Source organism: Gossypium arboreum, chromosome 1 (genome assembly GCF_025698485.1).
Source record: "Gossypium arboreum isolate Shixiya-1 chromosome 1, ASM2569848v2, whole genome shotgun sequence".
Taxonomy (NCBI): domain Eukaryota; kingdom Viridiplantae; phylum Streptophyta; class Magnoliopsida; order Malvales; family Malvaceae; genus Gossypium; species Gossypium arboreum.
In genome coordinates this window covers 114,888,903-114,900,971 of record NC_069070.1, presented here as the reverse complement: position 1 = coordinate 114,900,971, position 12,069 = coordinate 114,888,903, and the positions used below count along the sequence as shown (strand labels likewise).

The 12,069-nt window shown below is 33.5% G+C and overlaps 4 protein-coding genes across 6 annotated transcripts; 1 reads left to right on the top strand and 3 right to left on the bottom strand.

Annotated features, from left to right (window-relative positions):
• On the bottom strand, positions 1–1,018 carry LOC108481653 (uncharacterized). The gene has a single exon (XM_017784759.2). The coding sequence runs from the start codon at positions 858–860 to the stop codon at positions 165–167; it is 696 nt and encodes a 231-aa protein (XP_017640248.1). The 5' UTR covers positions 861–1,018; the 3' UTR covers positions 1–164.
• A 1,431-nt stretch (positions 1,019–2,449) lies between these two features.
• LOC108480539 (probable protein phosphatase 2C 39) lies at positions 2,450–3,929 on the top strand. Of its 3 annotated transcripts, none has more exons than XM_053030749.1 (5): positions 2,450–2,591; positions 2,700–2,957; positions 3,043–3,319; positions 3,409–3,542; positions 3,656–3,929. In XM_053030749.1, exons 1-5 carry the CDS (start codon positions 2,556–2,558, stop codon positions 3,788–3,790), a joined length of 840 nt encoding a protein of 279 aa, XP_052886709.1. In that variant the 5' UTR covers positions 2,450–2,555; the 3' UTR covers positions 3,791–3,929. The 3 variants fall into 3 exon arrangements, with proteins under 3 accessions (XP_052886709.1, XP_017639063.1, XP_017639065.1); XM_017783574.2 differs by having other exon boundaries at positions 2,452–2,591; positions 3,409–3,563; XM_017783576.2 differs by having other exon boundaries at positions 2,458–2,591; positions 2,677–2,957; positions 3,409–3,563.
• On the bottom strand, positions 3,660–4,981 carry LOC108480540 (squamosa promoter-binding protein 1). The gene is made up of 2 exons (XM_017783577.2): positions 4,469–4,981; positions 3,660–4,354 (listed from the first exon to the last, which is right to left on the bottom strand). The coding sequence occupies exons 1-2, from the start codon at positions 4,780–4,782 to the stop codon at positions 4,120–4,122; spliced, it is 549 nt and encodes a 182-aa protein (XP_017639066.1). The 5' UTR covers positions 4,783–4,981; the 3' UTR covers positions 3,660–4,119.
• A 3,990-nt stretch (positions 4,982–8,971) lies between these two features.
• Positions 8,972–9,752, bottom strand: LOC108482304 (uncharacterized). Its single transcript, XM_017785428.2, has 2 exons — positions 9,572–9,752; positions 8,972–9,491 (listed from the first exon to the last, which is right to left on the bottom strand). The coding sequence occupies exons 1-2, from the start codon at positions 9,701–9,703 to the stop codon at positions 9,087–9,089; spliced, it is 537 nt and encodes a 178-aa protein (XP_017640917.1). The 5' UTR covers positions 9,704–9,752; the 3' UTR covers positions 8,972–9,086.
• Positions 9,753–12,069: the final 2,317 nt, after the last annotated feature.

Sequence of the window (12,069 nt, the reverse complement as noted above, 5' to 3'; positions counted from 1 at the left end):
TCTTGAAAGTATTTCTTTTTGTTTCAAGTTTGCAGGAAATAGTGTCAAAATTACAAACAAGATGGTGTTCATAGCAGAAAACCAACACAAGTCGACAAGACAAAGTTTGGATATATATATATATATATATATATATAAAGAGGATAATATGCATTCATAAAAAATTATACAGCATTTCTCAAATTGCCATGCATCACATCTTGTTTCCTGGAAGGTTCCATGGCATGACACACTCTGCAGGCAAACAAAAATAGCCTGAAAAACTTCAGGCAAGGCCCCGATCTTCCCCTACTGCTACTACTTTTTTGATGATGCTCACCTTGTTTCTTGGCTCTCAAGGCTTCTTTCCCTTCAACCCCACTATTTTTCCTCCTCGATACCTCACGTTTCAGAACAGGCACTTGTGTAATGTACTGCCATCTCTGAGAATCCCCATACAGCTGAGCTGTTACCATTTTGCTTGCTTTATTACATGCATGGATTTTGCTATGATGGTACAACAACCTCCTCTCCGAATTGTCACTCGAGCTTGTCCTTGCACTGCTGCAACTGCTTCTGCTGTTGGTGCTGTTACTTCTCGAAGACATCAATGAATCCTTGCTGTTGATGCTGCTTGTTCTGCTTGTCCCACGAGAACAACTGCCTGCAATCGTTGTTCCAGGTTGTAAAGGAAAGGCATGTGGCAAGAGTCGACCATTGAAGAAAAGATGATCAGCTGGTGAGGTTCTACATGGATCTTGAGAAGGTGAATCCGGGGTAAAACACCCGAATTCGAACTCCGAATCGAGATCTTGGTTCGGGGTGCTAGGGAAGGAGAATATCTCACCAGAACTAGACCTTTTCCTACGATCTGTTTCCATGGAAGAACTTCAATTATACTAATTTCTCTTTTAGTGTTGAAACTTTGAGGGTGTACTTATATTTAAACTAAGTTGATGGTATTGATCGTACTATGATAGCTAGGAACAAGCTGAGAGAATCATGTGTTATGTCAAGATGGGGGCTGCTATGGGGCCCCTTGTTGGGTGATTCTTATGAGTTTCTTTTTTGTTGGTGTAAATCATGAAGTCATTCTTGCCAACTCAAGCTTAACCCTATCACATGGGGAGAGCTTAGTGTTGTAATAATATTGTTCAATGTTGGATTTTCCTAAATGTGGGTCTTAAATGATTCAAACTAAGCCCTTTTTTCTGTCATCTTTGACCAAAGCTTAAGATCTCGTAAAATGATCTCAACGACCTTGATCTAATGAATCGTATAAACTTGTCTCCCAAAATAATATATCAAGGATTGAAACCCAAATCTCATCCTATCCTTATCAGTTGAGCTGAGACTGTATTTGTGTTAAAGCAATGTATTTTAATATATATATGTATATGTCTTGTAACCAAATTCATTGCTTCGATATACCTTACAAGCAAATGCAAGAAACTGATGGCAATATTTAGGTGGATATTGGGTCAAACATATTAAAATTTATAGCCATTTTGCTTATATGATATCAAAGTATGAGCAAATTGGGTGGCATTCTCTTTAGCCTTTATTCATCAACTTGCTTTTGTTTTTTAAGAGTTGACACAGCCTCCCAAAAATACTCTTCCATATAAAGCAAAAAATAGAGCTTTTTAGACTATAGAGAGGAGGAACATTGAGTTATTGGCTACTCAATTCCCCCCACACAAATTGCTAAAAAATTGTTTTAAGTTAATCTAATAAGTACTAATTTGATTGTTTAGGCTCTCTCAAGACCATGGTTATGATGGGATCAACAAAGCAAAACTTTCTTTGTGTTTGTGAAAGCAAAGGCTAAGTAGGGACTACTTAGATTTTTTTCAAAAGAAACCCAGTATTTTTTAATTTTTTTAATTTCATCAAACACTTTGGATCACTCCTAGAAATGAGGATAAAACAAAGAGCTCCTTAAAGAATTTCCTTTGTCTCCCATTTGGGTTTCTTTAGGGGAACTTTTGGGGTCCATTTGAGGTCATCATGCCTTTAGGACCACCAACATTCAGCCTAAGCTTGGTCTCTACTTTATTGCCCCCACAACCAAGCAACCCCATTTCCTGAATTCTTTTGTGTTCCCTTTGTTGATACTCTTAGATCTTTAAAGACTATGTAGATGGTTGTTGGTCCATAGATTTAGAGGAGTGGGTTTAGCTGACTCTTGAGCTAAACTTTTTGACTAGGCAGAAGCATGCCATGGGCTTATTTTGGTCCGAGTTTAATGTTTTGAACTCATATTAAGGCTTTGCCAAATAGTCTATTGGATTCTTTTTCCATTTAGGTAGAAAAACAAGCCCATTTCAATTACATAAAAGAAGATTGCATGAACATATATATACATACGTCTCGTAGAACATTCATGGAACGCAGCGTGTCAACAGTTGATCTACTTCAACCAACACCTGTCTCCATCTTTTAATTACACAACTATCTCCTTTGCTTCCTCATCAGCATCTTTCCTGTCTTTATCCCAGGTTTTGTTCTACTTTCCTCCCTTCCCTTTAGCACTATATATATATACGTACAAGCTCTTTTCCTTTTAGAAAGCTATGGCTTCAGGCAGAGAAATCCTCCATAAGATGAAGGTATGCAGCTCTATTTTCTTTGCTATGCCATTGTATATCTTAGTATCACTAACATCTCTGTTCTTTATCTTTACTATTTACTCAGCTGCATAGACCGATTTACTGCAGGAAAAAGTACAAGAAAAAGTTGGCTTAGGTTCCACAGCTGAATCTGGGAAAGGGAAAAGTACGGCGTCAAAGAACATAAAACATGGTTATCATCTAGTGGAAGGGAAATCCCTTCATCCCATGGAAGACTATGTTGTTGCAGAGTTTAAGCATGTTGGTGATAGCGAGCTTGGTTTGTTTGCTATATTTGATGGTCATCTAAGCCAAGTAATTCCTGATTATTTGAAGTCACATTTGTTTGATAATATCTTAAACGAGGTAATTAATATCAAATCTTTTGAAAGCATCAATGTGTAAATTGGTGTATCATAGTCTTAAATTTTGTTCCTTGTGTTACAAGCAGCCTGACTTTTGGATCGAACCGGAGAATGCAATAAGGAAAGGATATCGAATAACAGATCAGGACATATTGGAGAAAGCAGTTGATTTAGGCCAAGGGGGTTCAACTGCAGTCACAGCAATATTAATCAACGGCCAGAAGCTAGTAATAGCGAATGTGGGTGATTCTCGGGCTGTTATCTGCAAGAATGGTGAGGCTAAACAGCTCTCAGTTGATCATGAGCCCACTACAGAAAAGGAAAGCATTGAAAATCGAGGTGGTTTTGTGTCGAACTTTCCAGGTAATGAGTTCCAACGATCATTTAATAAAAAACCGCATTAACAGTTCGATCACAATATAACAAGCTGCAAGTTTTGCTAATCATTGCAGGGGATGTTGCACGCGTTGATGGGCAGTTGGCGGTGGCGAGGGCATTCGGTGACAAGAGCTTAAAGGAACATCTTAGTTCCGAGCCGGATGTCACCGTCGAAATAATCGACGATGACACAGAATTACTAATATTGGCAAGTGATGGTTTATGGAAGGTTGACAATTGCCTTGTCTAAATGTTACTTATCTTTTGTTGAAACTGCATATTGCAGAACTGTTTGCATTATTTCCTTCAAACTGATTGCAGGTCATGACGAACCAAGAAGCGGTCGATGCTATCAGGAACGTTAAGGATGCTTGGTCCGCAGCAAAGCTCCTAACCGATGAAGCTGTTATGAGGAACAGTACGGATGACATTTCCTGCATTGTTGTAACATTTTAGAGTGGCATTGGCTTTTCAAATAATGTGCAAGCACACTTTGTTATGCATATTTTGTCATATCAGAAGCTTTCTCATACATAACCAAAAATGTACTGAAGCTATTTAAATGAACTAAATGAAGATTCAGATGTATCCTACAGATTGTTGTGTTCACCATTGATACAATAGAGAACTCCATAGATAGAAGGGTTATCAGTACAGAAAGCATAGAGTCCAGTACAAGCCATTGTTATTAAATCCTCCATTATAGTATTGTAAGTAACTACTACATAGTGCAAGTCTTGAGCCATTGGATGACAGAAGAGAGGGAGCGTTGGTGCTTAAGCTCCCTATCTGATATGGGAACGTTTAAAAGAGGAATTTCCAGGGATTGTTATTGGAACTCTGGCTCTTTGATCATCAACCTGCCTGCAATGACCCTCTTTTAACTGTGGACTTGTTCCCTTGCGACTTGAACCTTCTGCGGATGATTCAGCTGAGCTCTTCCTACGCCGTTCGTTGTGTCCGGCCAAACGACTACGGCAGCTCCTTTTTGCTTCATCAAACTCTGATAGCTCATGGAACCTGTGAAACCATACCATCAAAGCTGATACCATGCTGAACAACTGTTCAAACTGGTTGACTTGTAGGTCAAGTAATTAGAACTAAGGCAATATAATCAAATGATAGAACAAAAACCTGCTGCATTGCTGACAGAATCGTTGCCTGATCCCAGCAACAACCACAATCGGCGCCTTAGCATGAATCTCACACACCTTATGGCGCCGGTGGTATCTCTTGGCCACCGATAAATCGACCCCACATTTTTCCACTTGACAAGAAGGTGGCAACACCCCACCAACACCACCACTAGACCCTCTCCTTCCAGATGCTTTCTTCTTCTTTTCATCATCTTGAACACCATGATAAACAGCACCCTCTTCTTCTTCTTCTCCTCCTCCTTCTTCCTCCATGTCATTGTCAACATCTTCAGCCATGAAATCCTTATTCATATTTGCTTTCAAAACCACTCGTTCTTCTGAAACCTATAGCTTCCGTTGCCGCAGCAGAAGAAAGAGATATATATAATGGAGTGCTGATGAAATACTGTGAGCAAAATATTGAGGAAAGAAGGAAAAGAAAGGGGGGGGGGGGGTTGAGGACCACAAGCAACATTTTCTCCTTTGTATGCTTGTGTCAGTGTAGTTGTTTTCTGGTGAATGATTGGAAGTTCAAAAAGAAGCAGCTGGGAATTTGGATTCTTTAGATATGCAATTAATAGTAGAATTTTTTTTTCAGGCATAAATTTTTTGCTATTAATGAATCTCTCACAAAAACTCAATTATTGCTTCTCCCAAGGTAGTTTTCAATTATAGACCAAACTGGTTTCAGTCATTCAGTGTTGGTACATTATTGTGTCAATTTTTAAATGAAAACTGATGAAAGTTACACTCTAATTGTTTAAGGCTTTAATCTATATAGTTAAAGAGAACAACATGTAGAGCATGTAAGAAAATTTAAACCCATGTTGATGACAGACACTTTGAGAGAGACATATCAAAAGGGGTCATTGAAATGAATCCTGTAATGGACTGTAAAGCAAAAACCAATTGTGGGTGTTGGAATTGGACAAGGTGTGTGTATCAGAGTAGTACCCTAAGCTTTATCCCATATCCCTTAACTTTATATATACTTCTGTCATCTTTTACCAGATGTTTAAAAAAGAAGCAATGTTCCTTTTTTATTTTCAATATGTTTATCATTGAATTTCATTACATTGGATGAATGTAAAAAAAAAACTCACCTTTAAATGTATGTTTTTTATCTGAGGGAGGAATGGATGCCTAAAAATGAAAAAAAAAAAAAATTGAATAGGTGACATTGACATAACACAAGTTTTCACATGGCAATTGTACTGTATATAGTACAGGATAAAATTGTTCAACCAAAAACTTGCAGAATTGGTGCATATTATTATCAACTCCACACTTTAGTTTTCTTTGGTAATTTTTAAGTTTGCTTAATAAGAAATATGGAAAAATATTTTCTCTTCTCGATTTTTATGTACTAGAAAAATAATTTTTCCTTTTTTTTTTCTTCTCATTTTTCTTTTTTACCAAGCATACATTTTATGTTTACATATGCATGTGCCCACTTACTATATTATATGTAATTTTTTTTAAAAAATATTCATGTTCAATATTTATACAATCTAATAAACAAGAAGTTGAAATTATGTAATCACAAGACAAATCGACTTAACATTTGAAACGATTTTTAAATCATTGGTTCCGGTCATGGTCCAAGCTACATCGTCTACCTTTCACCTCCCCCACACACTCCTTCATTGCTTTTATTCCATGAAACTCAAATGCTATCCCTATCATTTCAACATCATTTTTTCCCCAAAATTTTCAACACTGTATATATATGTACACACACATCATTAAATGCCCCATCATTCTCAGTTTTGAGTTAGGTTTTGGTCCATTTCCATCTTCTTAGATTCTTTCCCTTTTCCCCCCCTTATTGTTTTGTTTCTTTAATTAGACTCACAAACACAATTTCAGAATAGAAAAAAGAAATACTGAAATTTACGTTATTCTCATCAAATTTCAGTTTCCATTTCCCATTTCCTTCCACCTAATTTCACATTTTCCTCGACCTTCTTTGTTTCTCTGTACATTACGTAAAAAAAAAAATAGATATAATCATAATTTATAACGATTATATAAAAAAAAATTAAGTGAAGCTACAAATGGAGGAATATAGTTAGATATGCATAAGGATTTAAGGAAAGTTTGGAACTTATGATGTGAGAAGCAATATGTAAAGAAAGGATATACAGCTGTTTGATGAGACACCTACATATATTCTCTATAGGTCTTTCTCAACCATATGCTTTGCAATTACTTTGAAATTTCAAGATTTTTGTTTTTCATAATTTGCTTAATTTTTGTAATTCTTTCTCCACAACTTTTTTTTTTCTTTTGAAAAATATAAACAAAAGTAAGATAACAAATCCCCAGCATTTTGTATGGTTGAAACTTAAAAATAAAAAATTGAGATTGAAATAACAAATATTTGACTGTTAATAATTAGGTTTTTGTTTAATTGGAATATTAAAACCCTATATAATCTAGATTTTACTTTGGTTTAAATCTTGTCTGGATATTCTAATTATTAGTCTGACCGTACTTTATAATGATTAATTATGATTATACTTAAAATTCTACCATAAAGAAATTTACAACTTAATAATAAACCCTAAATTTTAAATTTCACGTTAATTAGAAAAATACCCTGCCAAGGAGTCCATTACATAAAAGGCATAAAAATCAATTCATTGGCTGTTTCCTCAACATATGCTTTTTCCAGATTTGTGATTATTTTTTTTTAATAATGTATTTTCAAAGTCTCTATTTGATATTTTTTTTATCACGTGAATATTAACGCACTGAATTAAATTATTTTTAAAATAGATTCCCAAGTTTGCTTCGTCAACCCATGCATGCAAATCCACAAACATTGCAGGATTTTTCTTTATTTTGTCAGAAGGATGGGTTATACTACCATTTCTATATAATGATAATAAAAGTAAATAGATAAATGTCCTTCATGTTGTTTTGTTTTGTCCTGAAAAGGATGGTTAAGTTTCCGACCACAAGTTTTAATTTGTGAATAAATGTAGTGATTGATTCGTCGTCCACCCAAATATATTTCCAGTTTCAGTATGCATGATCTGATTTGAGATCCAATCTATCTTGCGGCTTAGATTTAGGGTTTGCCTTCGGTGACCACGTTGACACCATTTTTCCCTCTAACGCACACCAGCAATGCAAAGGAATTGCTTCCTTTGTGCAGTGATATAGAGACAAAACGCGTTGAAGGTGTTATTATTTATTATAATAAATAATTAATTTGAAAAAAATATTTATGAAATTGCATTATTATAAAGAAACGAATCAATTACAATTTAAAAAAAAAAAGGTTTATAAAATAATTAATTAAAATATTTATAAAAATATTATGATATATATTATTTTATTAAATAAAATTATAATTTCACCTATTTTAATAATTTTAAAAATAAAATAATTCACTTACAACTTTTATTATATATCATTTCTAGTTTAATGTCCTTAATAATTATTTTTATTCTATCTTAGTGTGCACCCACCCCAACATTTATACAAAAGATTACGTATAAGAAATAGTGAAACCGTCCTTTCCAATAGTATAAATATTGTCTTTATGTAACTTTTGTTGTTGCCGAAACTATGTGGTATGATTCAACAATTACCCTATCGAATTATTTGGTCCTACTTGTTATTAATGGGATTAAGGATACTTCCAGCAAGAAATATATCGAAGGGTTAGTGTTGGGTTAGTCGAAAATCAAAGTTTATCAGAAGTTTGGTCTAAAATTCCTAAAAAAATTTAACTTTTTATGATTACATTAACAATAATTCAACAAAAGGAGGATTATTCAAAGTGGGTTCAATGGACAAATCTCACCACCACCACCACTATTGTTATAATAAATGTCGATAATAGCTGTGGAACGATCACAAAGCAAATAAAAAAAAAAATACACAGATTTTATGTGGAGACATTTAGAAAAAAATCATTGATAGAAGAGGAGAAATTCCTTAATGTTAAAAAACGAATGATACAAAAGGAGATTCAACTACATCTATTTAAGAGTTAAATTCTATAGTTAGAAGAAAAAGAATTCTATACAGATTTAACTCATTATGTTGTAACTCACTCATTGATGATAAAAAGAAAACCTTAAACCATTGTATCGTTTCATATTTATCCAGCTCCAAGAACTTATGGACAACAAGGGGCTAGTGATATATTCTAATAATGAAATTAAAATCTATAATTGAAGAGCTAATTATCATACTTTGTAAAAACTGAAAAAGTTAGTCTATTTACATGAAGACATGCACTTCAACCTTTGGTTTTTATTAATTTGTTGTTATAAATAATTGAATTCACAATTTTATTAATTTTGTGCAAAATTACTAATTCTAGCTTTCAAAATAAATCCAATAATTAATTCTCGCATTTTATTTTGCAAATTCTAATGAATTGATGAAAATTTGAATGGTTATCAAATCAAATTTAATTATTATTAATTTAAGTTAACCAGAAATCAAAATTGGCCTAACCCAAATACCAAAATACCAAAGAAAAATAAAAACCTTTTTTTTTTTTTTACTTAATTTTGCATTGCATGATCGTTCGAAAACATTCAAAGCGAATTAAAAAGTGAGAGATGATCTACGAAAACATCCCACATATAATTTCAAGCTTGCATCTTCTTCGACTCCTCAATACTCCTATATTCTTGTGTATCAACAAGCTGATCCACTTTCCTTATTTCATCCACTGCTACATCTTCTTCAATCTCATCATCATCCTCGTCGTCCTCATCGGTTTGGTTCACTACACGTTCTTTAATACCTTGTGCACCATCTCTAGCTGCTCTCCAAGCTCCATCCAGGGTCTTTTTAGCCGTATCCCCCACATTCTCCGCCATCCCCACTGCCTTCTTTATCCCATCTTTCGCCGTATCCGCCGCGAAGCTCGTCGCGTTACCTGGAGGCCGCCCTTCTCCGGTGACAAACGAAGGGTGTTTTGTCTCGTACATACTGTCTCTCGGTGCATCATCTGCCGATGACCCTTCCGCTTCAGCTACCGCATTACTTCCCTAAGAAAAAAAAAACATTTCCTTAAATTCATCAAAAAAATGAAAAATTATTGTTTAAAAGAAAAAAACATAATTCATACTTCAGCACGTTCATAAGCAGAGGATAAGCAAGCCCTGGTGAGTCTTCTAGCAAATTGGATAGGAGGAGGACCCTGAGACAAGAACTTTGGGATGTTGAACAAAGCTCGCTTGGCCAAAAACGTTGCTTCCATTGTTAATATTTTTCACACACTTCACCCTCCTCTTTGGGTTCCTAATTATACTCAAGTGTCAAAAAAGAAGAATGGGAAATTTGTCGTGTTAAAAGAGTGACACGTGGGAAGAGTAGGACACGTTTTGGTCGTTTTGAAGAGAAGCTGGGGATGACTCATTTTTTGGGGGGACTGGTCTTTTTTAAGGTTTTAGTAGCAGCGGTGATGCTGATCCATTAGGGTGGTGACTTGTATTTATTTAAGGGGACAGTGTAGATCATCAACTATAGGTCCATGATTGAGGCTTTAGGGTTTGATAGTTTCGTTATGGATTTATTGAGGCCCATGCCGTAACATAATCTTTGCCTTCTTTTAGGTTTAATTATAACTTTAATTCCTCTACTTCCAACTTTTAGAATTTATCAGAATTCCTTCAATTGTTCAACACTTGGTCTTCACTAATTTATTGGTATAATTTGTTCAATTGCTTTACATATAATACATCTAACAATTTAACTTTAACACAGTTCCCTAATTTGTCTAACTATTTTATTTTGTACAATAGCATATAGATAAACTAATATTTAATTTTCATAAAATAAAATAAAATAAACTCCTAATTTGGGTTTTTTTTTAAAAAGTGTCAAATTTACTGAACTCTGTAGGTCATCACATTTTGAAGTTATAAGAAACAACATTCATTTCTTCATAAGATTCATAATCAACTTTCTATATACACTTTTAATTTAGAAGAAAATAAATTTGAATCCCACTTAACATACATTGGATTTAATGGTAAAAGAGTTTAACGTCTATTAAGCAATGCTTTAAAATTGATGTCCAATGTAACTTCACTTCAAATTTAGTTAAATTATATAATTTTGTTTAATAAAGTAGATCGAGTAGTAAGAAGTTTAATGTTTTTTTAAGAAAAAAATTGAGTTGTAATGGCCTAAATTTAAAGTTATTCGGAACAGTGGTTTCGTAACCACAAATCCGATTTAAAGAGAAATTTATTTCAATATTTTTGCATGAAAATTGATATGATAGGAAAATCGTATGAAAATATTGATAGAAAAATTTTACCTATTTAGTGGTTAGTTAGAAAAAGAAATTATTGAAGAAATTGGGTAAAAACAAGGTATCGGGACCTCTATCTCTTAAAAACAAGTCGAAAATAATTTTATAAATATTTATGAAATGTTAGTAATGTGGTATTAAAATTTCGTTAGGAAATTTTAATGTTTGGGTAGTCAATTAAATGAAAAGGACTAAATTGTAATAGGTGTAAAAGTTGCTAGAATGATTAAATAGCTTAAGAGTCTAATGAGAAAGGATTTAAAAGGAAATTAGACCCAAACATTATTTGGGCTGGACGGCAAGAGTATCAAATCAGCAGAAAAATTAATAAATTAAGGGTAAAATTGAAATATTGCAAAATTAACTAAATAAAGCTAGGACTAAATAGGAAATATCTAGATTTCTCTTCATTTCTCTTCAATTCCAGCAGCTAAAAACGCCATTGGAGGGTTCTATAAGCTGGTATTTCATAATTTTTGCACCAAGTGAGTTAATCCTTGCCTTTTTCTTGTAATTTTTGTGTTTCTAAGACTTTTACAACTAGGTCCTACTATTAAATTCATTAGTTTTTGATTTCATGGATGAAATTGAAAGTCACCATGGTTTAGTGCTGTAAGTTTATGATGAAATAGAATGAAATTAAAGTTTTAATTTGTTTATGAGATGATTTTATTAGGTAATTTCAATAGAAATTGATTTTTAGGACCTAATTGTGAAAATGCTTGGAATTAAAGTCTATTGCTGAAATTATGATTCCTAAAGGTTGTAAACTAGTTTAAGGTGATATAATAAAATATTAATTAAGAAAAATCAGCTCAATTGAGAGGCTAATTGAGTAGGGACGAAATTATCATTTATTAAAAGCTTAGGGGAAAAATGGTAATAAACAGCTTGCACAAAAACAGTTTGGACAGCAGCAGTAGACTAACTTTGAAAAAATCACCATAAATTGTAGAAATCAAATTAGAAGATGAACAAAATATTGAATTAAAGCTTATTGAGTCTAGTTTCTCATAGAAGAAATAGTGTAAGCATTTGTAAATTTTGAGATATAATAAATTTTGTGAGACAAGGTCAGAATGAATTCGGGTTCCCCTATTCTGACTTTGAAAAATCATAAAAAATTGAAGAAAAACAATTAGGGGCTTAAATTTATATTTCTAGAATCCTTAATGAGTCTATTTTTAAGAGAAAAAACGAGAACATCATTTGAATTCTGTATGAAGAGATAAGTAATTTTTAGTGAAGAAGGGTCAGAACTGTCGATAGCAAAACAGGGGTGAATTTAAAGAATAAACTGTACTGAT

Bases quoted from the DNA above. Each gene is read 5' to 3' on its own strand.
- LOC108481653 (XM_017784759.2), bottom strand. From the start codon at position 860: ATGGAAACAGATCGTAGGAAAAGGTCTAGTTCTGGTGAGATATTCTCC.
- LOC108480539 (XM_017783574.2), top strand. From the start codon at position 2,556: ATGGCTTCAGGCAGAGAAATCCTCCATAAGATGAAG. The intron at 2,592-2,699 runs GTATGCAGCTCT...GATTTACTGCAG, and splicing joins AAATCCTCCATAAGATGAAG to GAAAAAGTACAAGAAAAAGT. The intron at 2,958-3,042 runs GTAATTAATATC...TGTTACAAGCAG, and splicing joins TTGATAATATCTTAAACGAG to CCTGACTTTTGGATCGAACC.
- LOC108480540 (XM_017783577.2), bottom strand. From the start codon at position 4,782: ATGAATAAGGATTTCATGGCTGAAGATGTTGACAATGACATGGAGGAA. The intron at 4,355-4,468 runs GTTTTTGTTCTA...ATGGTTTCACAG, and splicing joins TTCTGTCAGCAATGCAGCAG to GTTCCATGAGCTATCAGAGT.
- LOC108482304 (XM_017785428.2), bottom strand. From the start codon at position 9,703: ATGGAAGCAACGTTTTTGGCCAAGCGAGCTTTGTTCAACATCCCAAAG. The intron at 9,492-9,571 runs GTATGAATTATG...TTTTTTTCTTAG, and splicing joins CTGCTTATGAACGTGCTGAA to GGAAGTAATGCGGTAGCTGA.